Source organism: Hippopotamus amphibius, chromosome 8 (assembly GCF_030028045.1).
Source record: "Hippopotamus amphibius kiboko isolate mHipAmp2 chromosome 8, mHipAmp2.hap2, whole genome shotgun sequence".
Taxonomy (NCBI): Eukaryota; Metazoa; Chordata; class Mammalia; order Artiodactyla; family Hippopotamidae; genus Hippopotamus; species Hippopotamus amphibius.
This window is the reverse complement of record NC_080193.1, coordinates 129475648-129503571: the sequence shown is the minus strand read 5'-3', so window position 1 is coordinate 129503571 and position 27924 is coordinate 129475648. Positions and strand designations below refer to the sequence as shown.

General features: G+C 35.6%; 1 protein-coding gene across 4 annotated transcripts in view; it reads right to left on the bottom strand.

Moving 5' to 3' along the window:
- Window positions 1-27924, bottom strand: part of SLC25A12 (solute carrier family 25 member 12) — an 88637-nt gene that overhangs the window by 29762 nt on the left and 30951 nt on the right. For 3 of the 4 annotated variants that reach the window (XM_057744761.1, XM_057744763.1, XM_057744762.1), the window contains 5 exons: window positions 21380-21519; window positions 11486-11632; window positions 9192-9330; window positions 8416-8509; window positions 6701-6785 (listed from right to left, as the gene is read on the bottom strand). In XM_057744761.1, coding sequence (XP_057600744.1) covers window positions 6701-6785; window positions 8416-8509; window positions 9192-9330; window positions 11486-11632; window positions 21380-21519 — 605 coding nt within the window. Of the gene's footprint in view, window positions 1-6700; window positions 6786-8415; window positions 8510-9191; window positions 9331-11485; window positions 11633-21379; window positions 21520-24890; window positions 24990-27924 lie in introns of those variants that run through there. The other variant, XM_057744764.1, reaches the window with a different exon arrangement.

Here is a 27924-nt window from a genome sequence, read left to right as displayed (position 1 = left end):
AACACACTCAACAGATATAGAGAACAGACTTGTGGTTGCAAAGGGAGGCGGGGGGAGGCGGGGGGTAGGATTGGGAGTTTTGGATTAGCAGATGCAAACTATTATATATAGGATGTATAAACGACGAGGTCCTACTGTATAGCACAGGGAACTATATCCAATATCCTGTGATAAACCATAATGGAAAAGAATATGAAAAAGTATATATATATGTATAACTGAGTCACTTTATTGTACAGCAGAAATTAAACACAGCATTGTAAATCAACTATGTCAATAAAATTTTTTAAAAACATAAAAAAAAAGGAGGTAAGTGATTAACAGACACAAACTACTATGTATAAAATAAATAAGCAACAAGGATATATTGTACAGCACAGGGAAATAGTCATTATTTTATAATAATTTTAAATGGAGTATAATCTATAAAAATACTGAATCACTGTTATACACCTGAAATTAATGTAATATTGTAAATCACCTATACCTCAATTAAAGAAAGAATCAAGTAACCACTAATTCCCTTATTCAAATAAAAGGTTTCTCCTGTGTTCAATCACATATATTCTTTGTATGCTCTTCCTTTAAAGAATGTTTATAAGCCCTACAAAATCCTATGAAAACTGTAGGATTATGCTGTCTTTAATTCGTAGCTAAAAACATCTCTAAATACCCAAATGTCTTTTGAAAGAAATGTCGCCTCTGCCCTTATTAAATAGTATTTATTTAAAAAAAAATACAATATACGGTTACTAATTCTTTTTTAGGCTTAGCTATAAGTTATGGTTCACTTATATTCAGGTATGTAAATTAATGTAATTAATGCTATGGCTTTCGCTTCATGAATATTCATAAGTAGAATGCTACTGTAGCTGTCATCTCTATTAATGACTGTGTACGGAATTTTATAGCATTTAGGCTGAAAGAAAATCTGAGCACTAAGAAGATCGCTGACCGTGAGCAAATGGGCCAAAGGAAAAGGCACTCTTTTCCTTAAGGTTATGACTATGATCATGAAGGTGATAGTTAACAAGATTAATTAAATGTTTTTCAAAGCAGAGCTGAGAATCTTAAATGATTTAAGCCTGCTCCCTAAGCGTATGTGTGCGACAGGAAAGGAGAAAACGGCTTGAGATCTCATTTGGAGAGGAGAAAGTTCTTTTACTTTGCTGTTGAATGCACCTCATCCTATCAATGAGCATTAGATGAGGCAAGACCATGTTAGTTAACAAGTCAAGCACCCTGCCCAAAGCAAGCTGCTTGAGAACTGCCTCTTCCAAATGGCACACTATGGACAGACAGAAGAAAAGGAAGGAAAAGCTGAAGTCTTTTATACTGAGCATGGATTGTTGGGGGAGAGGGGAAGGCTAGACTTTACATCAACTAAAATGTATGACTGTAACAGCAAAATAAGGTTACAGAAAACAAAATTCTTTTGTCTGCAAATCACGTCTAAGAATTTAATACGCCTGAATTTGAATTAAATACTCTTGGCCTCACAAAACAAGATTAAAATTCAAAGCTGTGACATCTACTTTTTTTTCAGTAAGAGGTGAGGTTAACCATTGTTACAAACTGTAACGTCTTTAATTCTAATACTTTACATGAGGTAAGTGACTAATAAATACATAAATAAAACTAGTATAGAAACACAATCTCCTCCTTTTTGAGAACAGACTCCCATTTATGGTAAAACTATCACAAGATGACAGAGGTTAAAAGTTTCAAGAAAGAAAAAGAAAGGAATTAGTAAGTGGACTGTAACGCTTTCTCTTTACTCATGAATCCAAAGTTCTAAAGAAGGTCCCTTAGATGCAAAATACACAAAGAAACAAACTCCTATGTCTAAGAAATGCTATACATGTAACAGAGAAAAATCATTCTAATGTTCTGATAGAACCCAAGCCAGCTTATATTCCAAAAGTTCTTTGTGTGAGTGGCCTGTAGCTTGAACATAATTTCCCATAGAAACAAAACTCATAAAAAAAAAGGTATGCATATGCCAAGCAGGTCCATCATAGATAATTTACCACATACAGCTGAAAAAGTAATTATGTGATATAGAGTAAAGAAAAAAAAGAAGTTGTCTACCCATTCTCACATTGGGCTGGAACTGGTCTTTAACCTCCAAAGCTTTTCATGTTCCAAAAATGTCACATCCTCTTCTCTCTGCAACCCACCTCCTTTTATTTACCTCATTTTACCCAAATGAAAATTTCCATTTTTCTCGTCGGTCATCTCTATACCACAACATATTTAACCATTCTACTATTGATACGTATCGCAAATAATGCTGCTATAAACACTGCTGCATGTTGCTTTTAATCAACATGCACGTACTTATTCCTGTTAGGGACTACACCCGGGAGAGGAACTGGCAGGTCACAGCATATGTGTCTCTTTAACTGCAGCTGATGTTCCCAAATAGGTTCCAAAGTTGTGATGATGCCAGAAGTTTATGACAGTTCTCATTCCTCCACCTCCTAAACAACACTTGCTATTGTCAGAATGTAGTTTTGGCCAATCTGGATAGTATAAAATAGCATCTAATTGTAGTTTTAATGTGTATTTTTTCTGTTTACTAATGATGCTGAACTAACTTACTTTCCTTCCCTCCTTCCTCCCTCCCTGCCTCCCTCCCTGCCTCCCTTCCTTTCCCTTCCCCATTTGGATATCTCTATCTCTTCCTTTTGTGTAGGCTCTCTTTTCACCCTTTCAGTGATATGTTTTAATGAACAAAAGTTCTTAAATTTAATGACGTTCAACTTACTGATTGTTTTCATCATGACAGGCATTTTGTGCCCTGTTTGTGAAATCTTTGCTAATCTCTTGATTATGAATATAATCTCTTATGTTATCTTCTCTGAGCTTTTATCTTTCAAGTTTAGAACATCCCAACTGGAATGGATTTTTGAGTACAGTATGGGGTGGGAACTTTTTTCTATATTATATCCATCAATCAAAATTAAAAAAAAAATACAGTGTAGAATTTCAGCCAGCACAAAAATTTAAAAAGTGAAACATTTCAGGCAATAAAGAAGAAAATACAGAAGATATAATTCTTCCTCACTTCCCATCCCCTTCCACCTAAGGAAAGGAGATGAGGGTGGATGTTGTGTCATATCTGTATTTGAGCCCAACCTGGAGTTTCCTCAGATAGCCTTCTCATATTTAACAACAACAATAACAGCAACAACAATAATAGCAGTTAACATTTATTGCATGCTCAGTAGCTGTAAGTGCATTATTTCATGTAATTCTCACAATAACCCTATGAGATGGATACTGTCTCTTCTTAATAAATGAGGAAACTGAGAAAGGAAAGATGTTACATAATCACTTCCCAAGTTCTTAACCTCTGCCTCTCTCATAACTATTTCTAAACTCACAGATTTTCCATCATGCACATGTGTTTTCATAACAACTTTCACAGGTTGAGATAACAATAAAACATGCCATCCTTCCTATTTTTTATCTAAGTTTCAAGTAAATTCCTATACGGGAACACTCTACATACAAAATGTAAATAATTATGTATTCCTAGTATGGTAGTACAGGAAAAATTACAAGAGGATCAAAAATGTCTTCTGGAAGTGACATGGAAATAATTATGGTTAGCAGTACTGTAATTCTGTGGCTTAGAGAATTTTAAAAAACGAGTCACTAAAATTGTAGTCTATATGGTTGCCTTAGAATGCCTCATAAATCTAAAATATGCTAACTGAAAAAACCTTTTTCTAGACTGAAAACTGCAGAAAGTTTATTACTTTGTTTGCTATAATAACTTAGGGATATTTTTATATTATTCTACTTGGGTCCTAGCCTATGTTCCTTACAAAGATTTTAATGCTACAAGGAAAAAGGAAGATACATTAAAATCTTTGAAAAAGAAAAAAATCTGTTGATTCACATAATTTTTACAGAATGCAAGAATTTAATGGATACGTAGAAATATCTGCAGGTACTAATTTTGCTAAAGGAGAAACTGAGGCCCACAGAAACCTGTACCACATGCCAAGGACAGTAAAAGTCAGAATTACAATGGATATAACTAGAGATATTAATTTGAATCCCTCTTAAATAATCTTCATAAATCTATTTCTATGCAATTAGAATTATTTATGACTTCTTTGAGTTTTATTTTCCCAAGTGTTGTTTTTACAATACTTTACAGGAAAAAAAACAGATTTAAAATCTTCATTTTTATTTCTCTATTCCTAACCCTCAGCAATAAGACTACCCAATCTAGCTGATATATGAAAGGAAAAATAATACGGGCTCTCAGCTTCCTCCTTTGAGACCAATGTAAGAACACCCAGGATCGCTACCTGCTCTCTGGAGACGGCATATCCCTGTGCCATCCTACTAGTTAGGGAAAAGGCAGAGAAGGCACTCTACCACCATCCTGGATGCCAATCAGAGACAGAGGGAAAGAAGAGACAGTGGTGGTTTTTATCACTGCCCATTTTCTAAGTATCCGAAAAGAGCTTTGAGGCCATCTATGCCAGCATAAAAGCATCAGCATTGCCACTGACGGCAGGCAAATCACCTTCCAATCTGTCTTCAAAAAAATTTCAGACAGTAGCAGAATTACATCACCTTCCTAAGGAATCAGAAATATGAGCAATGCAGACTTAGGGCGCCAAAGATTACAAAAGCAACTTTCATTTACGGCCTCCAGGAAAATCGCTAGGGGCAAGAAAGGTGGGTAAAACAAAAAAAGAGCAGCAGAAAGGCTGAGAAAGGAGGAAATGAGTTGTGTTTTTTAATTCATTACATAGTTTTTAATAAGCTAAATGCGATATTCCCCAGTTACAAATATTAAGGACACCCTAAGGAAAGTTCTATTAATAGACATGTAGGGACTTCCCTGGTGGCACAGTAGTTAAGAATCCGCCTGCCAGTGCAGGAGACACAGGTTTGATCCCCAGGCTGGGAAGACTCCCACAGGCTGCAGAGCAGCTAAGACCATGCACCACAACTACTGAGCTTGTGCTCTACAGCCCGCAAGCCACAACTACTGAAGCCCGTGCGCCTAGAGCCTGTGATCCTCAATAAGAGAAGCCACCACGAGAAGCCCACACACGGCAACGAAGAGTTGCCCCCACTTGCCACAACTAGAGAAAGCCTGTGCGCAGCAATGAAGACCCAATGTAGCCAATAAATAAATAAAATTGGAAATAAAAAATAGACACAAAACTAAGAACTATCTCCTTTTGAAATGCAACTTTTCAAACTTCAAGAACAAATAAATGTATATTCCAAAATACAAAAATTAAATTCAGTAAGAGTTCTTTAATTTAAATATTTCAATACATCTCAAATTTTAAATACTTTTATTAAATTTTATTATAAATCAATGAAATGGAATAAATCCATCTATTTTTTTAAAGGATCTGAGAACCGGTAATGAAAAGAAACTTTGATTGCAGCAGATAAAACTTTTTTGCTACTAAAGAAGCTAAACAGTGGGTTACAGGTATATTTTAACTTACAGGAAGCTTTATTACACACCAAGCAAAGCATTAACATAAAATGTAAATATAAAAGCAATTATTTTCCATTTTCAATTTACTTACCTGACTACAAAAGTTCTTGTTTATTATACAAAGTAAAACTGGAAAATTCTAATTAGTTTCAGAGGCAGAATCATCATTCCATGGAGCTCAAGTAGAAGAAAAATTTGCTACTGAAACTCCCCACAGTGAACCACACTTTTAGACCTAAATCATTTACTAGCACACCTGGCTATTCACCAATGTGGTAGCAGTAAAGAAAAAGCAGACTTGGGCTCTTTCCATGGCAGGCCCATGCAGCTTTTTTCTCTCTCTCCTTGTCTCCTGTCTTCATCCCCTTTCCCCATACCCTCCCCATGTCTCCTAGCCTCATAGGGCACCACAGTCTCCTAAAGAATCATGAGGGACACAGGCCTCATGTCTATTAGACAAAGACTAGCTCTCCTATAACCCTCATGACCAGCCCCCCAAAACTATGTGACCACTGCTACAACTGAGGCTTCCTCCAACTGCTCCAGAAGCAGGGCTTCAGTTTCAAAAAGATTTTTAAAAAACTGCTCCATTTCACTCTTCAAGGTAATATCACAGGGTTTATTTTCCTACCAAGACAGTATTTTTGAAACCAGAAATGAGTGCTTAACTTTACAGGACTCAGAGCTATTGTTTTTAATCACCCAAACAAAAAACTAATACTATCAAAAATGCAATAATAATCAAGGTTTTCTTTCTGGTTCATTAATTTTCCTGTGTTATCGCTGTAATCTACAAGACACAGTCTCAGTGAAAGATTTATTTCAGTAGAGGAGTGTTTTATATTTTAAAAACCCTATAAATATCAGTTTAATGATACAAAATGAACTCAACACTAATCTTTAAATGTCACTAGGTAAATGAAAGGAAAAAACTGCCACTCCAAGAGGGAGGGAAGCCAAGCCCATGTATGTCTGCACTCTTATTTCCCTCATCTTAATAAGCTAAAAGAAGAAAACCACAAACATAAATCTAGTTGCTCCATAAAATACTCCACGAGGGTGGGGGTAAATGTTCTATAAAGGTGATCTTTGAGCTAACTAAAGCCTTTCTGCAAAGCAGTTTTTAATTTTCATAGATTCAGAAGCTTGAGGCTGTCATGTACAAACGACTTCAGCATTTTTGAAGGTGATTCTGTTTGAGACTCCTCCTACCTGTCTCTGAAGTTCTGCCAGGTTGTAAGGTAAGGCCCCTTCAGCCAATGGGGCAATTCTCTCAATATCTGCCAAAGTCAAGCGCCTAAGGGCAAAAAAACGGCAAAGAACTCTTAGACACCAGCAAACTCATACTAAGATCATCTTTCTACAGAAAAAAAGAGGGTAAAAAAGAACTATGGTTTAAAAATAGTATTCCTCTATCCACAAAGATCCTTTTAGTGAGAAAAAAACCACCACCACCAACAACAAAAACTTCAGACCCTGCTTGCCACACAAAAAGCAAAAGACTCTAAAGAAATAATGCAGAGTACACAAATTTAATGACTCCAAAAATAGATAATAAAATTAAAGAAATAATTCTTGCCAGAAGCAAAGTATAAACAGTGACAGTTCATACACACTAAATATATTCCTTTAGCATACATACTTAATGCATAAGTGCCAAGTCTCTTGAGAAGGATAAAAACAAAAGCGATAAATACCGGCTGCCTTTAAGGGGAAAAGGGAGAAGGGCAGAAGGGAGATGTTTTTACAGCATGCTCTTTTAAACTCTTAGCATACTGAACCACGTGAGTGCACTACTATTTCCAAAAAATTTTACTTTAAAACGAGTACATTCCACGAACCGGCTAGTAGGTCACATTGGATCCGGTTTTGAGAAGCACTTTTTGAAAGCATTTATTATCAAGAACGAGGTTCAATACCTTTACTAAAAATGTGAATTCTAGATGGATGAGATACAGCCTGATACTTCATGTCAATCACCAAAGACGGGCTGGTTTATCCAGTATCATGGCCAGCTCAACAATTCATCATGTAACATGAAGACAATGAATCATCTGCATACACTCAACTCTATGAGTTTTCAGTTCTATGGTTAAAACCCATTTTTTCAGACATGGCTACACTTAAGTAACTACTAAAGGTGACTAATAAAATCTGATCACTTAGTAGATCATAAGTCCCCTATTCCACAGGTCCTACTAGGTGCCCACAGAAAAGGGTTTTTAATCTAGATTTGCATGAGACTTTGCAAATTAAATCCTCTCCATGTGCTTTGGGTTTTTTTCAATCTATAAAATAAAAGCACAAAACATCTGAGCTTAACTATGATGACAACCCTGATGATAATGTCACAGGCGTAACTCAAGAAAATGATACTCTCCAACACAAAATGGTATATACTGTTTAGTAAAACGCCCATTCACAATGAATCAAAAAGATTATAAGAGTCCTGAACATGTACTTCAATTTATTTTACAAATTTAGGCAAATGTTAACACATCTCTCAAAACTCCTAACACATCTCTCTAGAGAGTCCAGATTAAATCAATTTTTCTGTCCTCTTACTTCTCACTTCCCTCTCCCTCTCCTGTTATTTTTCTTCCTTTCCCATCTCCCTCTCTCACACCCTTCAGCTCCTTACTCCCTTTCTTTTTAGCTCTCTCTCCATTTCTCCCCTCCCTTTTTCCTCCCTTCCTTTCTCTCTTTTTCTCCTCTTGTCCTCTTTCTCTTTCCCTCCCTCCATCTGCCCCTACCTTTAGTCTGTCTTCATCTACCTCTCCCTCCTTCCCTGTTTCTCATATCTGCCTGCCTTTCTTGAAATTTATATACTGAATAAACTATTGTTTAAATGAACTGAAAGAACACCACTGCTTCATGTTAAAATAACTGTCCTGAAAAATGTCCTGAAGAATTATTGGAATAGTTACCCTGTAGCATTATATAAGTCTGAAAGCTGGTACAGGATATCAATTTCTAGGGGGGTGACTTGTCCATAGCGTATGGCACTCTGGGCAAATTCCTCTGGAAGAAAAAGAAAATATTTTAAAATCTTAAAAGATTCTTAACATCTAACAAACTTCGACCTTAACCAACTATTATCTGAAAGCTAAAAACATTTTAGTATTATTTTAAAAATCTAAAACTGAATTTCAATATCTAAGTTCAACTGTACAGAAATTAACTACAAAAGTATTAAAGCTGGCAAAAGATAAAATGTTAAGATGATGAAACAATAAAAGCAGATAGAGAAAAAGTAACTTCAGAGATAAAACAATCTCTTTAGGATCCTCTCTCGTGTCTTGTTTATTCGATTTGGTCTCCAGAGTTACAAGATAAAAGAATTGGCTCTTCTCCAGTCACCTAAAATACCCCACTACAATTCAGCAAAAGGAGTGGGCTTGCCCATCTTTCTGTGGCAACTCCTTCCTCATACAAACAAGCCGCTGCCACTGACCTGTTTGACAGACTGGGCCAAGGTTCTTTTCAAAACTGTCAAAGCCACTTTTCCATTCCTGACCTCAGCATCCCCTTAAATCCACCTGGATTTTTGGAGACCATTATGGCCCAAGTGAAGCATACAGATATGGTAACATACTTTCTAGATCTAGCTTCAGAGTAGTAAACTTAGATCAACCCCATTCCCTAGATAAAGAAAACTGAAAATGCTGAGATTCGAATCAATGTATATTTTAAAAAATCTTACCCTTTGTGACTTCAACATCTTTCCTTGTGCCAGCTAGAGTGCTATATATCTTATGAACAAGCTCCATGTTATTCAGTAAGGAGTTAAACGCATTGAAGTACGAGAAGCTAACCTGGTGTGAGATACTTCCTCCAGCTGCCTAGGAAATGACAACACAGAAAGTTAAACAAACAAAACCAAAAAAAAACATTTATGGACACTGAACTTTTCTCAAAGAAGATCCAAAGGAGTCTTCATTACTAAAATGATTAACAACCATTCCATAAATACAAGGAAGGTATTGTGCTGAAACACTGTCAGTGTATTTCATGCCCTCAGGCAAGTCTATGTATAAATTTAGGTGTTAGGGAAGAAAGCAACATCTGGAAGTTGGACTTCGTGGTTCATCTACCTATAAGGTCAGAAACAACAAATATAATTATCACAGATCAAAACCAATGATTATTTAAACAGGATTTTCAAGACCTTCAACTATGGAACTCCTGATAGTTCTGGATAATCCAAACCTCAACGTACAACATAAGGAGCATTTTTTTAAACTTGTTTTTTTTTCACACACATATACAAAAACCAGTGGTAACTTTAAATTTTAAGACTATTTCACTATATCAACTTTCCTAATCTTTTCTTTCTTAAGCTCATTGTTATAATTAAGATATAGAACAGTCTGTGCTAGGCTCTGAATCTATTCACAAAAGGTATAACTACCAAAAGCTCCAAAAGATGTAGAGAAAATCTAGGGATATAAATTATGTCTTTAGTAGAACAGCACCAAAGAGACTCTCTCATGCCTGGGGAAGGTGAGGGACAATATGGCCTTCATTACCTCTGCAGGGTGAGGAGGTAATTTCTCCCTCTATCCAACACTTGGACATAAACTCAAAAGCAAATCTTTTTCATAGTTTGCAAAAGCCTAATTTCTAAGCCAAGAGTCAGAGGAACCCAGATGATTAAAAACATTCTCTATTAAAAACTCAAAAGAAATACTTATGGAAATACCAGTATGACAATCTTCGTCATAAAGGTCTACATTAAGGACAGTATAGGTAATGACGGGCATATGTTCGCACCCTCAATATCCCTCACACACGTGCATTAACCCAAACATATATGATATTTGTATTAGCCTGAATTTGGATACCAGAGACCCAAAAGCCAGACTCAAATTATTTAACATATTCCTCCAGAAACTGAGATAGCATTTGGTAAACTGGCTATAACAGGTCTATCTAACCCAACTGGAAAAGATTAAATGGGGTCCCTCACCCCAAGGCACTGAGTCCTTCTCTCTAGGATTTTCTTTCCTTCTTCCCTTCTTCTCTCCCGTTCTTTTTCTTTCTTTCCTTCCTTCCTTCATTTTTTGGCTGGGGTACGAGGTGAGGGTAGGGGAGTGGGAGATGGGTGTCAAGGAGGTGAAATGTGTAGGGGAAAGTGACATGCTCCATGTTCAAATTCACTGAAGAAAAAGAACAGAAGTTGATCTTTCTACCCCTGGTCTAAATCATGGATAATGATCTTCAGCTGAAACAACAAAAGCACACATTGGCTTCCCTCCATTTAAAACAAGCAGCAGGCAAAAACTTATACATAAGTACAACCCATGAACAAGAAAACTGATAAGTGAGGACAGTTTCACCATTCTTTGTGAGGAAGTGGATGACATCAGTTTGCTATTGGTCCAGATGATTACTTTAGAGAGATTAGCAGTTTAGAGAACAAAAAACTGTCTGGTCCACGCAGACTGAATGCACAGGTGAAGGGGCAGAGAGAGGCGTGAGCCACAGAGGCTGACGCCCACATATTTCCTCCATACCTTCTGCCACAGCCAGGGTTATTAAAACAGTGTGGAGGCCAGTGATGATCCCTCTAGCAAACAGCACCCTGCAGGCAACAAAGGAAGGAGCCATCCTTATAGCAAGGCTTTGGGAGCCTGGTGGAATGGAAAGAGGCCAAACGTGAAGGCAGTAGTGTCTGACAGAAGTACTGCCCACTGGAAAAATTAATTGCACACCCTTGTCTACAAACTCCCTTGTTTTCTTTAGGTGGACTCTGTTAACGGAAATAAACAATTTGGGAATATATGAGAGCAAGATGGTGGCGTTGAGAAAAGCTATACTCTGGGGAAAGACGACTCACTATCGCCCCCCACCTCCCTTTACACACACGTTTACCTACTACCAACCAAGCATAAAGTTGGAAGAGATGAGAGTCAGATTGGCCCAGGGATGCAAGCCAGGGTAATGGTTTCAAAGGTTTAAGGGAACAGAAAGTTGAAGTGGTTGCTTTTTACTTACTGAAACTAAGTTCTCCTCCACGAAGGGAGTCAGCATGTGAGACCGAATGGTAACCATAATGTCACTGAAATCCAGACCAGAAATCATGCCACTTTTGCTTTTGTCTTTCAGTGCAAAGGCTTGTCTTGCATGTTCCAACTGTAGTTCCTGGAGGGAAAGTTAGAAATAAGGCCTTAGCTGACTACAGCACATCCCAAGTGCATGTTTTAGAAAGGAAGGATAGATATGCTTCCCCTACACGCATCTACTACAAAAATGAGCAATATGCAGCTGTGAACGTACAAACCTCTTCACTTCTCTTTTTTTTTTTTTTAGTTCAGAAAGTTTTTATTATATCCCCCTCCAGTTTTCCCTATTGTTACCATCTTGGGTTACTATGATACATTTCTTTTTTTTTTTTTTGGCTCTCTACTAAGCCATTTTTAGGGATTAAATTTTTTTTGGGGGGGGTACACCAAGTTCAATCATCTGTTTTTATACACTCTTCACTTCTTTTTAAAAAGCATGTTTTTCTGAAAATGTACTACATGTTACTCCTCAGGAAAAAAATGAATCACAGAATGTCAATAAAGAAAAGGGAGAGAAAAAAACCTTTGTTTACTTGAAAAGTTTTCATCACTGAAAACAGAGTACCTTTTCAGTGCTTTAAGTTCTACCTTTAAAATAAGTAACTCTGCTGCTTGAAGGCATTCCTGTCGTCCAAGAGAACTTTCTGAATTACAGTTGGCTCTCCATATCCGAGGGTTCCATATCCATGGATTCAACTAACCACAGCTTGAATTCTAACGTGGAAATTATGAATAACAAACTGCATAAATAGTGTTCAGCTATCACTCTGTGTGGCTCTGAGTGATACTCATAAACTGTAGAACAATCCAGAATATCTCTGAACTTTTAAATTATTGGGCAGCCAAATTCTGTAATAGCACTTAAAAAAAAAGAAAAGGTGCCAGTAACACCCTAAGGACTATATAAAAGTCAAAACTTAGAGCATTTCTACCCTGAGGACATATGACATAATCCAAATAAATCTGTTATCACAGCATAATAATGGTACTATTAGATGTCATTTCACACCATTTGCAACTCTGGAAATAATATTCCTATCTAAATATATAAATATTACTCACAGATAAAACTAAATATTGTAATTTGCATTACCATTCATTTATAAAAGCCTACAAATCAATGTTGCTTTACCCTTTTCTGACATTTAAAATAGCTTTTGATAGAAGTTTCACCATTTTACTAATTATATTTTTCTCTCTCTCAATAGTAATTCAAAGACATTAAAATTGCCTTAGTAGGTGTTTGTCTCATAATTCATTCAGTTATACATTTGTTTTATGTGGCTTTCTGTATTTGCATGATATTTAACAAAAAAAAAGCTTTTAAAATGTTTTTCTTAGCAGGTTGATAGTCTAGAGACAGGTACATCAAAACCTACTAAATCTTTCAATAATATTAACTTTTAAAAAATTTAATAACATTGTGGAAAACATCTAAACATTTTAACATCCATCATCACACACCTAAATACTTGAATTTGAAATATTTATAAATATTCATATACTCTGTTGGTCTTGAAAAGACCAATAAAAGTAGAGAAACTAAAAGTCAATGGGTAAAAATGTATGAAAGATAGAGTACGAAATAAACAACCAGCATTATTTGACAAAGTTTCCTTTTCCACCCCCTTCTACTTTTTGAAAATTCCAACTTAAGGTATAATTGACAAATAAAATTATAATACATTTAAAGTGTACAATGTGATGATTTGATATATGTATATATATTGTGCAAGGACTCCCACCACTGAGTTAATTAGCACATCCATCACCTCACATATTTATCTTTTTTTTTTCTTATGAGGACACTTAAGTTCTACTCTCTTAGCAAATTTCCATTATACAATACAGTATTATCGTCAGCATGTTAGACATTAGATCTTCAGGCCTTATTTAACTTATAACAAAGTCTGTACCCTTTTTCCAGCCTCTTCCTATTTCTCCCACCCCCTTGCCACTGGTAACCATTATTCTACTCAGTTTCTACGAGAACAACCTTTTTTTTTTTTTTTTTAATTCTACATATGAGTGATACCATGGAGTATTTGTCTTTCTGTGTCTGGCTTATTTCACTTAGCATAATGCCCTCCAAGATCATCCATGTTGTTGCAAATGACAGAATTTCCTTTTTTAAAGTTGAATGATATTCCATTGTATGAATGTGGGATAATATATGTATATACATACATATACACATACATACGCACACACACAATTTCTTTATCCATTCTTTTGTCAGTGGACACTTAGGTTGTTTCTATACCTTGGCTACTGTGATAATGCTGCAATAAACACAGGAGTACAGATAATTTCTTTGAAATGATGATTTTATTTCCTTTGGATATATACTCAGAAGTAGGACTGCTGTATCACAGTAGCTCTATTTTAACTTCTTGAGGAACTTCCATACTGTTTTCCACAGTGGCTGTACCAGTTTACTTTCCCATCAACAGTGTACATCGGTTCCCTTTCCTCCACATCCTTGACATTTGTTGCCCCTGGTCTTTTTTTTTTAATTAATTAATTAATTAACTTATTTATTTATTTTTGGCTGCATTGGGTCTTAGTTGCGGCTCGCAGGATCTTCATTGGGGTGCGCTGGCTTCTCTCTAGTTGTAGCGCACAGACTTAGTTGCCCCGTTGGCATGTGGGATCTTAGTTCCTTGACCAGGGATAGAACCCAAGTCCCCTGCACTGGAAGGTGGGTTTTTTAACCAATGGACCACCAGGGAAGTCCCGTCTCTGGTCTTTTTAATAACAGACATCCTAACAAATATGAGGCGATATTTCATTGCGGTTTTAATTTGCATTTCCCTGATGATTAGCAATGTTAAGCAACTTTTCATGTGCCTGTTGGCCATTTGTATGTCCTCTTTGGAAAAATGTCTATTCTGGTCCCTTGCCCATTTCTTAATTGCATTTTGGGGGGCAGTTTGTTTTGGTTTGCTACTGAGTTGAATGAGTTTCTTGTATATTTTAGATATTAACCCCTTATCAGATATGTAGTTTGCAAATATTTTCTCCTACTAAATGGCTTGCCTTTTCATTCTGTTGATGGTTTCTTCTGCTGTGCAGCTTTTCAGTTTGATGTAGTCCTGCTTGTTTATTTTTGCTTTTGTTTATTTTGTTTATTTTTTAATTTGGTGTCAAATTCAAAAAGTCATTGCCAAGATTGATGTCAAGGAGCTTACTCTCTCTGTTTTCTTCTAGGAGTTTAAAGTTTCAGGTCTTATGTTCAAAGTTTTTAAACCATTTTGAGTTGATTTTTGTGTATGGTTTAAGACAGAAGTCCAGTTTCATTCTTTTGCATGTAGCTGTCCAGTTTTCCTGAAACCATTTATTAAAGAGACTACCCTTTCTCCATTGTGTATTCTTGGCTCTTTTGTCAAAAATCAATTGACCATATATGCATGGGTGTAATTCTGGGCTCTCTATTCTGTTCCATTGATCTATGTGTCTGTGTTATGACAATATCATACCATTTTGAATACTATACCTTCGCAATATAGTTTGAATTCAGGAAGTGTGATGCCTCCAGCCCTGTTCTTTCTCAAGATTACTTTGGCTATTTGAGGTTTTTTTGTGGTTCCATACAAACTTGAGAATTGTTTTTTCTATTTCTGTGAAAAACGCCACTGGAAGTTTGACAGGGATTGCATTGAATCCACAGAATGCTTTGGGTAGTATGGACATTTTAACAGTATTAATTCTCCCAATCCATGAACATGAAATATCTTTCCATTTATTTATGTCTTCTTCAATTTCTTTCATCAATGTCTTATAGTTTTCAGTTCACAGATCTTTTACTTCCTTAAATTTATTCCTGTTTTCTTCTTTTTAATATTATTGTAAATGAGACTGTTTTCTTAATTTCTCTTTCCAATAGTTTGTCGTTAGTGTAATGAAATGCAACTCATTTTTGTATACTGACTTTATATCCAACAATTTTACTGAAGTCATTTATTACTTCTAACAGTATTTTGTGTAAGCGTAAAGTCTTTAAGGTTTTCATATATTATGTCCTCTACAAGCAAGGACAATTTAAATTTTTCTCTTTCCAACTTGGATGCCTTTTATTTCTTTTTCTTATCTAATTGCTCTGGCTAGGACTTCCATTACTTTTTTTTTTTTTTAATTTAATTGGCTGTGTTGGGTCTTTTTTGCTGTGTGCTGCTTTCTTTAGTTGCGGTGAGTGGGGGCTACTCTTCGTTGTGGTGCGCAGGCTTCTCATTGCTGTGGCTTCTCTTGTTGCAGAGCACGGGCTCTAGACACGTGGGCTTCAGTAGTTGCAGCACATGGGCTCAACAGTTGTGGCTCATGGGCTCTAAAGCGCAGGCTCAACAGTTGTGGCACACAGGCTTAGCTGCTCCACGGCATGTGGGATCTTCCTGGAGCAGAGATCGAACCCATGTGCCCTGCATTGGCAAGCGGATTCTCAACCACTGAACCACCTAGGAAGCCCTCCATTACTTTTTGAATAACAGTGGCAACAGTGGCCATCCTTGACTTGTTCCTGATCTTAGAGAAAAACCTTTCAGCTTTTCACTATTAAGTATGATGTTAGTTGTGGACTTGTCATCTACAGCCTTTATTATGCTGAGGTATATTCCATCTACTCCTAATTTAAGAGTTCTTTTTATCATGAAAGGATCTTGAATTTTGTCAAATGCTTTTTCTGCAGCTATATCTATTGAGATGTTCACGATTTTTATCCTTCATTTTGTTAATGTGGTGTATTAGCATATGTTGAGCCATCCTTACATCTCAGGAATTAAATCCCACTTGATTATGATATATGATCCTTTTGATGTACTATTGAATTCAGTTTGCTAATATTTTGTTGACAATATTTGCATCTATCTTCATCAGGGATACTGACCTGTAATTTTCTGGTAGTGCCCTTGTCTGGCTTTGGTATCAGGGTAATATTCATCTTGTACAATGAATGTGGAAGAAGTATACCCTCCAATTTTTTGGAAGAATTTGAGAAGGACTGGTATTAATTCCTCTTAAAATGTTTAGTAGTATCCATCAGTGAAGCCATCTGGTCCTGGACTTTTCTTTATTGAGAGGTTTTTGTTTACTAATTCAATCTCCTTGCTAATAACTCATTTCTTCAGATTTTCCATTTCTTCATGATTCAGTCTTGGTAGGTTGTATGTATCTAGGAGTTTATCCATTTCTTCTAGGTTATCTCATTTGTTGGTGTATAACTGTTTATAGTAGTTTCTTATGATCTTTATCAGTTCTAATGTCTCCTCTTTCATTTCTGATTTCATTTGAGTTTTTTCTTAATCTAGCTAAATGTCAGTTTTGTTTATTTTTTAAAAAAAACTCATTATTGGTTTCACTGATCTTTTCTACTGTCTTTCTAGTCTCTATTTCATTTATGTCTGCTTTGATCTTTGTTATTTCCTTCTACTGACTTTGGGCTTAGTTTATTCTCTTTCAAGTTCCTTGAGGTATAAAAGGTGGATTGTCTGAGATTTTTCTTTTTTCTTAATGTAGATGTTTATCACTATAACCTTCCCTTTAAGAATTGCTTTTGCTACATCCTGTAAGTTTTGGCATGTTGTGTTTCCATTTTCATTTGCCTCAAGATATTTTTTGATTTTCCTTTTGATTCTTTTTATGAACCATTGGTTATTTAGGAGCATGTTGTTCAATCTCAAATTTGTAAATTTTCTCCTCCTCTACTTTAGTCATTCTCCCTAACCCACTCCATCTTTCTATCACCTCAGCTCCAAACATATCACCCTTCACAAGAACTAGGAATTTTTTATCTTTATTTTAGCCTTAAACTATGGTTGAAAGTGTTCCCCAAGGAAAAGATATTCTTGAGCAGCACCAGAAGCAGACACAGGTTCACTCTATCTTACATAGGTTTTCTCTTCTTCACTCCTTGTTTTCCTATTTATGCCTTTGTTATGTCTTTGTCTTCTCCATGCACACGTCTTAGCCTCTCAGAAATATTCACTGGCAACCATGGGCACGATTAAGCCTTATTAATGACACTCAGTACTGAAGAAAATGTGCATCTTTAATTAAAGACAAAGCAGAATCCTCATTGCAAGAGTAATGCAAGAGTAATATTAGAAGAAAAGATCTTCTATTTTCTATTAGGTCAACAGTTGAAGGACTCTTTTGTATCTTTTAAAGATATATATTTGAAGTATCACATATGAAACTACAGAGTGTATAGGATTGGCTTCCAAATGCTCCAGTGGGGAGTATAGATTAAAAAAAAGACTGGCCAACATTTAATAATTGTTGAAGCTAGTTGATGGGTACATGGGGATTCATTATACTATTCTATTTTTTAATACATTTGAAGTCTTTCAAAATAAAAAGTTAAAAAAATTAAAATTAAGGACTTCAAAAAAGAAGCAACCATAGGGGAAAAAAGTTCTGCATATAAAGCTCTGTTTATGTAGTATAATCAAAACATCAGGGTAGAATGGATACTGTGATCACCTTAATGAAAAAAACAATACTCTGGACTCATAAAAGATAAAAATAAAGATATTCTAAAGAGAGAAAAATACTTTAATAAATAAAAGACAAAATAAAATAAATCTGCTTCTAGACTGAAAGGGTGCGAAGGGGAACTGAGGGAAAGGGTAAATAAAGGAAGTTATGCTAAAGCTAAAGACCTTGTGTTCTTGGAAATGCATCTCACCTAACTACGAGATGAAAACAGCAGAGCTTTAGAAATACTGTGGCTTTGGATGAGACTGAACTAGTACATTTAGCTCTGCTGTCTTTCAAAACTCTACTCTTCACTCAAAATCACAGTAAAGAATGAAAAACAAAACAAAACAGAAACTCAAGGACAAAGAGAATAGAAAAGAAGAAAGCAACTATTTTTTTAAGATTAAAGAGCAAAAGAGCAAATGACAACTGGCTTAGCAGGCCCAAGAAAACCAGAAGTGAGGAAAGCAAAAAAAAAAAAAACAATCCAAAGTACATGACAGAATCTGCCAGACTTGGTAATTGGCTGTACTAGTACCCCTAGCAGTGATGGTGAAGGTGGAGCTGAGAACATGAGGCTTAGATGGAAGCCTGTTTATAAAGCAGTTAGTAACCTGCCATACTCCACAACAGCCAGGCCTCTGGCCCTTTCCCAACCCTGGCAGACAACTAGGTGAGTTTAACAGAGGATATCTAGACTAAGGTAGACCAGGCACAGATGAAAAGAGGTAATTAAATGAAAGTCCATCTCCATACTGAATGTTGAGACCTCTAACCCCTTTTGTCTTACTCAGAACCAGTTTACCAAAAGCCAGATCTAATACTCAAGATGGGAGGCCAAATGATTATTCTGATTCCAAAATAAAAGACCTGAACATACAGACATTAGAGGGTTCCCAATAAAACAGCCCAGCCAGAGAACTTTACAGTAAGGTCCAGTTAATAAATCCTGCCATGAACCCAAAGCTCCCAATAAGCCTCAATCTTAATTTTAATATGAGCAGAGGACCAAGAACCATCAGACATAGGAGAAAAGCTATTAACATGAAAAAGAGAGACCTAAACAAAGAAACAGAAACTTGAAGGAAACAGACACTTTGCAGGGAAAAGAAAATTAAAAAACAAACAAACCCATCTCTAATATGTTTGAAGAACTGAGAGAAAATATTACATCCATGAAAGAACAGTATGTTATTTTTTTTTTCTGGCACACGGGCTTAGTTGCTCCGTGGCATGTGGGATCTTTCTGGAGCAGGGATCGAACCTGTGTCCCCTGCATTGGCAGGCGGATTCTTAACCACTGCGCCACCTAGGAAGCCCCAGTATGTTATTTTTAAAAGGTATATTTAGAAAACCAAAAAGAACTCCTGAAAATTAGAAATATAACAAAAATAAAAAAACAATAGAAGGTTCAGAAGGCAAACAGGAGAGAAAAGAAAACTAAAGGATCATACATTTATTATATTTACTAGTTCTAGACAGGAAAAAAATATAAGAAAAGTAATAAAAATATTTTCAAGAATTGAAGTACATAAGCTTTCAAATTAAAAGAGCCCCTGAATGCCCAGCACAAAGAATAAAAGTAAACTCACATCAAGGAATATCATGAAATTCCAAAACACTGAAAAGAAAAAAATCATAAAACCCTCCAGAAAAAAAAACTTTCAAAACAGAATCAAGAATTAGAATGGTATTGGTCTGCTCAGTGGCAACACTGGAAGCTAGAAAACAAAAGAGATATATTTTCAAATTAGGAGGAAAATAAATTCCTACCAAAATTCTATACCCAGCCAAACTAAAGGTAATGATAGAGCAGAGGTTTTCAGATATCAAAAGTGTCAAAAAAAATCTTTTACTTTGGGGCTTCCCAGGTGGCGCAGTGGTTGAGAATCCGCCTGCCAATGCAGAGGACACGGGTTCGATCCCCACTCCAGGAAGATCCCACATGCCACGGAGCAACTAAGCCCGTGCGCAAAAAAAAAAAAAAAATCTTTTACTTTCCTTAGGAACCCCCCACAGTAAGTATTCTACCAAAAAGAGGAAGCAAACTGTAATAAAGGAAGAGATGAAATCCAGAAGACGGGAGATTCAACATATCAGAGAAGCAAATGGACTCCCTAGGATGAAGGTGAAGGGAAATCACAAGCTGACAGCTATGTAATAAGCACAAAGTCCAGTATCAGAAAGTTCCAGGAAAATGGGGTAGGGGCTGTGGAAAACAGTCTGGCAGTTCCTCAAAAAGTTAAAATTACCATATGACCTAGTAATCTCACACCTTAGGGATATACTCAAAAGATTTGAAAACAGGTATTCAAACAAATACATGTACACCAATGTCCATAGCAGCACTATTCATAACAGCCAAAGGGCAACCCATCAGCTAATGAATGGATAGACAAAATATGATATATTCATACAATGGAACATTATTCAGCCATAAAAAAGGAATGAAGTACTAATGTATGCTACACACAGATAATCCTTGAAAACACTATGCTAAGAAAAAGCCAGACACAAAAATTCATATTGTATAATTCCATTGACATGAAATATCCAGAAAAGGTAAATCCACAGAGACAGAAAGTAAATTGGTGGTTTCAGGAGCTTAACTGCTTAATTGGTGCAGGGTTTTCTTTTGGGGAAATGAAAAAGTTTTGGAATTAGAGCTGGTGGTTGCACAACACTGTGAAGGTACTAAATGACACTACATTGTGCACTTCCACATGGTTAGTTTTGTGTGAAGTGAATTTTATCTCAAATTTTTAAAAAATAAAGCTCCTGGAGTGCTCCAAGAGGATGAAACCAACTGAACACCTACTCTGTCTTAAACATATTAAAATGAGATTTTAGTAACTGAGGCAAAGTTTGAGACTGAATTAGCATTAAGAGTGAAAAAATAAAAATTAGAATCTCTAAGAAAAGTCATCATTTGAGCCACTCACAGTGTTTACAAAATTGTTGTCAATCAAATATGATTACTGATCTAAGCAGAATCCTGACATAATTATATGGAGGGTGGAGACAGAAAATGTCCAAGTCTGTGATAGAGAGGGAAAAGGTGAAAGAGCTAGCTTCTAATCTTCCATAGTTAAAATTAAATTAAAAATACCTAAAAGTGAAAAATTAAAATGTAGAAATGCCAGCACATGTTTATTATTTAAATCTATGAAAGCAAACACTGAAAGAAAGAATTACAAAAATTTAAATAAGTTGCCTCTGGGAGTGGAAATGAAAAATGGGGGTGAAATGCCACAGAGGATTGCTATTTTTTGTAATAAACCTAATAAAGCTAAAAGGGAAAGAGGTGGAGGAGGAATGGTATATATTTCCACTGGTTATGAAAAACTAAGCTCACCTGAAGAAACTGTGTGAATTCTGTGTAGTTAAGATGCTTCTTCCGATTATGCCCAAAATGCAGCCGGATAAACTCACAGTCCCAGTTAAAAGGGATATGATGATGAATAGTAGTCTGTCCAAAAATTTCTTTGACATTTTCTTGAAAGGGAAAACAAAAATAAATAAGTTATATCTGGAATAAGTAGTTTAGTCCACTGCAATGTTCCTACAGAAAGAAATTAAGAGAAATTTTAAAAGTCAATATTATCTGCTTCTATTAAGATTAGCTGCAAAATTTTTTGTGCTCAGAAACCCATGCACAGGAACACAATTGATACAAAATATAATTTTACAGTTAAGATTGTGTACCATTACATATAAGGCCATGAGATTCTTAATTTCTCTTGATTTAATTTTAATTAGGAAGTGATTTATATCTTGCACTATAAATGGCTGCTACTTTACATTCCAGTATAAAATCAATAGTGTTTTCCCGGTTCCTCAACGAGTCGAATTAAGCCCTTTATCAGAAGCATGAATACCTAAATTACAGTATAATGCAATATTTGTCATACTAAGTATGGCTTGATTGAGGCTTGATTATTACATTCACACTAGCCTGAATATGTCTATTGAAGATAGGTATAAGAAATACTACCCAAAGCATATCATTAGCTCAGCAGCAAGCACCTTATTAAAAGCTTCTGATATTGTCAAAAATATGGTCTTGACACAAAGCTTCAAAATCCCCATAAAAACCATGATTATTAGTCTCAGCTATTAAAATATTTTAAGATAAGTGAAATTAGTGATTCACTTTTAAATAAAGGACTAAACACAGTATACTAACTTTTAGATAGGAACCAGTCACACTGTGTAATATACAACCAAAACCCTCTGACAGCCTGTCTTCATGCACTAACAATGTCATTCACTTTCTTACACAGCTCTACACTTACTATAAAAGTCAATTCACAAATGACTGGTACTTTAACAAACACAGACTGGATAGACTAATTTAGAAGCTCATGCCAAAAAAAAAAAAATTCATTAACAAAGAAAGCAGGAAGCCTGTTTTACTGATGTCTTAAGAACAAAATTATTTTCAAATTTAAGCCAATTATATTAGTGAAAGGATTTTACTATCTATAACTATCAATTATACTAAAGAATTAGTAAATACAAGCTTAATGTTTTATAATCTCCAACTATGCTATTTTATCTAATTTCTGCAAGTTCTTTGAATAAGATATAAATCTCATATTGTAAATGGTTTAATGGATTCCCTTTAGTTTTAATATACTTTTTCTTTGTTTGTTTGTTTTGATAAAAGCATTGCTCTGTTAGGAGAGTGGGAGGAAGTGTAAGAATCCTGAACTGGAAATCCTACCATTCTGGGCTCAACGTGACAGCTCTGAACAGGTCACAATGATCAGTCAGTTGGAAGGTGGCATTGGATGTCACTGGGGAGATGGGATTCTCATCTTTTCTTTCAAATGGAATGTAGCGTTTACTTCTGGCCTAAATAGCAACAGTATTTCAGAGTTTTCAAATCATGTCAATTATTTTCATCTTCCATAGACACAAATAAAATATATGAGTTTTTGTTTCTGAAACCAAAGACTCAATGCAGTAGCAAGTCACGGGATCCTAATCAACACCAAGGATTACCCTTAAATCTATATGAAGCTTCAACAAGTTGTAAAATGTTAAAGTTTACAAAATAAATAAAATAATAAGGATGGCAAAAAACTATTTAGAGTTAAAAATATCATGACCGTTTAGCAAAGATTTTTTAGTATCTTCCTAATTTAATTAATTAGCTGCTTCTCTTTCCAAATTAATTAATTTGATTTTTTATTTTAAGTGTTAAACTAAGGGAATATGAAGAAATTAATGGAAAGCATATTAGGATAATTTAAATTACTACATATATTTAAGTAACATTAAGATAAATTATTAAAGGGAATAAGTTATTTTAAAATCTTTATTTTGAAGGTCACAACTCCCAAAACTCAACTATTTGGTAAGAAATATATGTACTGCTACCTAAATATGTTTTATATAATGGTGGAATAAAACTGAATTCCCTTTGTATGACTGGAAAATATCAGAATCTCAAATGTGAAACTATATCAAATAAAGCCAAAGATCCAAAAGCCTTCAAACTTATGAAAATTTAATGAACCATGAAAATTGTTTTCTCCTATCACAAAAAGTATATTTATAAACCAAAATTAAGTGATTTGTATTCAGAAAAATAGCTCTAAAACAAAAACTTTTAACTAAAATCCTGTTTTGTAAACTACTTAGCAACCTTTAAATAAAATCTTACAATACCTTTGAAACAATTAAAATGATGGTTTAAATACTTATAATAATTTCCCCAAATACAGATGTGTCATTTTTCATGAATATTTGTTTAAACATTTCCCACTTTTCCCAAAGTGGTCAGTTAACAGCTTTGTATATGGTTTTAATGACCATATTATGTGTTGTGGTTTACTAACTACCCTCAGACCCTTTTAATTATTTTAGCCATGTCATAGGCTACAAAATTTCAAACCTACTTTGGCACCTCTTGATGTATCCCACTTCCCTTCTGTTATTATTTCCACTACCAACTGCCTAAGGCTAAATCAGGAATCTTACAGAAATAATTTGTACAACTATTGTTTTGAAGTCAAATTCATAATTACCACTTTACTTTTACAAGGATATGCTTACAAAACAAAATAAAAGTTATACAAAAGCTCCAGAACTGGAGAGCTTATACTCGTGTGAGGCAATAGCCCAAAGCGCTTGACGATCTTCTTATCTCACTCAGTTTTATCAGGTACTGCATGACATGAAGGGGAGCACCAATAATCTCAAATACACAATATATCTAACTGAAACTACATAGCAAGTTTCCCCCCCAGAGAGAATCCCGTCTTTCCAGTGGCAAACAAGGGTCTTTAGCTCTTCAAGGAGTGCTGTTTCAGTGGCCACAGTTCTGGCTTGGATCAAAGGGATATGATTAGTCATCTTATTGGCAACAAGATCATGATTGAGTATTTTATACTAGGTTGGCGCTGCTAAGGGAAATAAGAATCCATTTGTTTTCTGACATATAGAAAACAAAAGACAACTTTTTCACTTCCTGCAGAGCATGGGCTTATGAAAGAGATGGTTTATAATTCCTTTGAAAAGGGAATTAGGGCCAGATACAAAAGTAGCTTGTCATTTTGTTCTCTTTGCTTAAAGGAGAGGAGCAGAATGATTTCTCAGGAGGGCAGGTAACGGTGACAACTGTGATTAAGTTAAAATGTTCACAGACGGATAACATTAGTCAGTTTAGCTGTATCAGTCACTTATGACTAGATGAAATACATCGAAGCATATATATTATGTAAATACGTCTTAACAGAGGTTTTAATTTCCCCAGCAGCCCACACTGTGTCTCCCCATCTTGTCCACCCGCATCCCTCCCCTGGTCCTTATGGGAGCTTCCTACTGGTCTTGTTCACCTTTCTGCAATACAAAATTACCTCTGACCGGGGCTGGCACTCTTCTCCAAGACTGCCGCCATGCCTGTTCCATGAATGAGCCTGGAAGGAGCTGCTGTACCAACGGTGTGGCCAGAGAACTCCTCCTGTAGGTATACAAGCCATCAGCCCTGTGACACAGCCCACCTACCATTAGCCCAACGACATCCTGATTCCAAGGATTCCAGCCCAGCAGGAGCCACTGCTTCCAACTTATAGGCTTGAGACCAAACATTTTATTGTCAGGGGAAAAAAAAGTCCTCGATAGCTGAGTTTCACCTGCACAGTTCTTAAAGTGAAGTCAGAGAGGCTTTTAGAAGGACTCCCACCATGAACAATGAATATCCTTGTGTATAACTAAACAAAAACAATGGCAAGACTTGCGCAAGTAAAGAGTTTCTCAGAGAAGGAAAACTTGCAGGGAAAGAAGAGGAACAACTAAGAGACTTAAAAAAAGAAAAAAAAAAGGAAAACAAACAACAACAAAAAGATGGACAACAGGAGTTTGGAGAAGTCCCAGCCAATACAGCATGTCAGGCCAGACTTCTAGGTTCTATTTTCAGGTGGCTCATTAGTTTCCAGAGCGACCTCCTCTGTTTTACTGAGGGAAAAGTATTTCTATTAACCCTTTACCTACCTCCAAAAGGGACTACTGTACAGTCAGTCAACAGAGTAGTCCTACTGCCAAATATATATAAAGGTCCATTTCTCAGGAAAAATGAGTTTACATTTGAAGAGCATCTATTACCATAGAAGCTAGATGCGTCAACAACCTATCATCAAATGGCTTAAAAACAAGTAACACCATGTCCTCTTTTTACCTCAAACTCTAAGCTGCTCTAATAGCCTTGAGTATTAATGTGACCTTCTCTATGATAACTGAAAGGAGTCTCAAAAATTCTTCCTGATTTAATTTGAACACTCAAGTGAAGCTCTCATTCTTACCAAGTTAAACTAGCCATTTATTACTATTAGAATTTCATATTATACCATGCCTATAGCTTTGTTTCCACTGAGAGAGGATATGACATTTTTCATATCCAGACATGCATCTCCTAAATCTTTTAACAATAGCAGTGGTAATGCCTAAAACACCCCAATCTGATTATTATTCCTTTTAGGGAAAAAGAGCCTATTTTAGAGGCACAAATGAAACACATTTTTAATTGTTATACATATTGATGGTCAAACACAGTACAAAATCAAAAGGAATCCCTACTTTTAGAGGGTTCTACAGTCAGGGGGTAAACACGTGCCCCTGGAAAAGTTTCTTTCAGAGAGTTCCCATTCCTAGGCAAACACTTTGGAACACAATGTGGATGAGATTTTTAATAGAAAATGTAGAATCTATAACATGTTTTATATTTATTAGTTATAGTTAAGTGTTGTTGGGTCTTTTTTAGAATGATTACAACCTTGTTAAAGCAATACTTTTTTTTTTTTTAAACTTGGGACAAATGCATGGCAACTATTGACAACACAATGTAGGATAGCTGGTTATCTAGGTTACCTCAATCTAATTCTATTGAGCAGAAAATCCATTACACTAGTGGATAGCAGTGAGACCAAGGCAAGTTTACACTATATCTAGCACACACCAGTCATGCAATGGCCCCTATAAGGCTCATGCCACCAGGCAGAAACAGATATACAGCCATTAAGTAGTCATCCACAGCATCATTAAAAAGTTTTACTAAAAGAACACCAAAGAAGAAACAACTAATGATTTTATTCACTCTTTTAAAAACTCCAGAACCCTCTTTCGAGCTTGTACATTCCGAAATGGATTATCAAGGTCTAAATGTAAGTCCTCTCCCCCAGAGCAGAGGCATCTCTAATAAAGAAAAAAAACTTGTCCAGCATTCAAGTAAACGTTGTTCAATACTGTTATACATATAAATATTTGCAAAGATGCACACAATTTAAGTACACAATTTGATGTGTATAAATTGCATATCTAAAAAATCAAAAGCATAGATGAGAACAATATGTACAAGTACACAGATAACATCATCATCATGGTCCGTGAGATACACTGATGGCATGATAGTCTTTCCCCACTGCATAACACCTTGCATCCAACAGTCTCTCCCACCTTTCTCTCCTGATGTGCAAAAGAAAAAACTATACTTTAAATAAGCTCCAAACTAGAAAATATAAGGCCATCTGGTGAAAAGGATTTAGAGTTAGAATGGACCTAAATTTTCCTTTTACCTTAATATATGTCTATAAATACATAAGCACGATTCATTTTATTAAGTGGGTACAAACATGAAAATTGACCTTTATCACAGATCCAAAATCCTATTAAAATAAACTCCAAGTTAATTATTTCTTTATGCTGAAATTCTGTAGTCTTGAATACAGCCTGAAATTAGTGGGCCCTAGAGCTTGTTAAATGGCATTTGTAACAGTTTCATTCTTCTTTTCTTAACAATATAAAAATAAACTTTTTCTCCATTATGATTCTTTTCCCTTTAGTTAACAAAGTTTGTCTAAAAATGAATCCTCAAAATTAGAGATGTAGGGCAGGGAGGGGAAATGGTCAAGGTCCCCAGGACATAGGTGAGCACCGTTAAGAGAACCATCCAGTTGACCAGAAACCACTGGAAAAATGTCTAAAGGGAGTTCGGCTTGATCTTATTCTGTAAGAAACTTCCTAACTCTAGATTATGGAGCAGCAGAATGAAGGATTCTGGAGGGTTTACATGTTCTTCAGTTCAAACCAGGTGCTATAAAAATTAAATCTGATTTGTTCTTCTTTTAGTCCTAATTACATTTTCTTGAAATCTTAACTCATAAATCATAGTCTGAGGGAAAAACAAAAGATCTATAAAATGCTCAAGCTGGAACCTAATAACTACAAGCTTTCATTTGCATGAAATAATAAGGTTTGTATAAACCACTCAGCTACTTCCTACACATTTTAATCTTCTAATCAACAATGGCATGAATCTCTATTGTTACTCTGCTGAATAAACTGACTTGAGTGACTTATTTTTTAAAATTGAAATTGGAAAAAGCAATCAAACGGAGG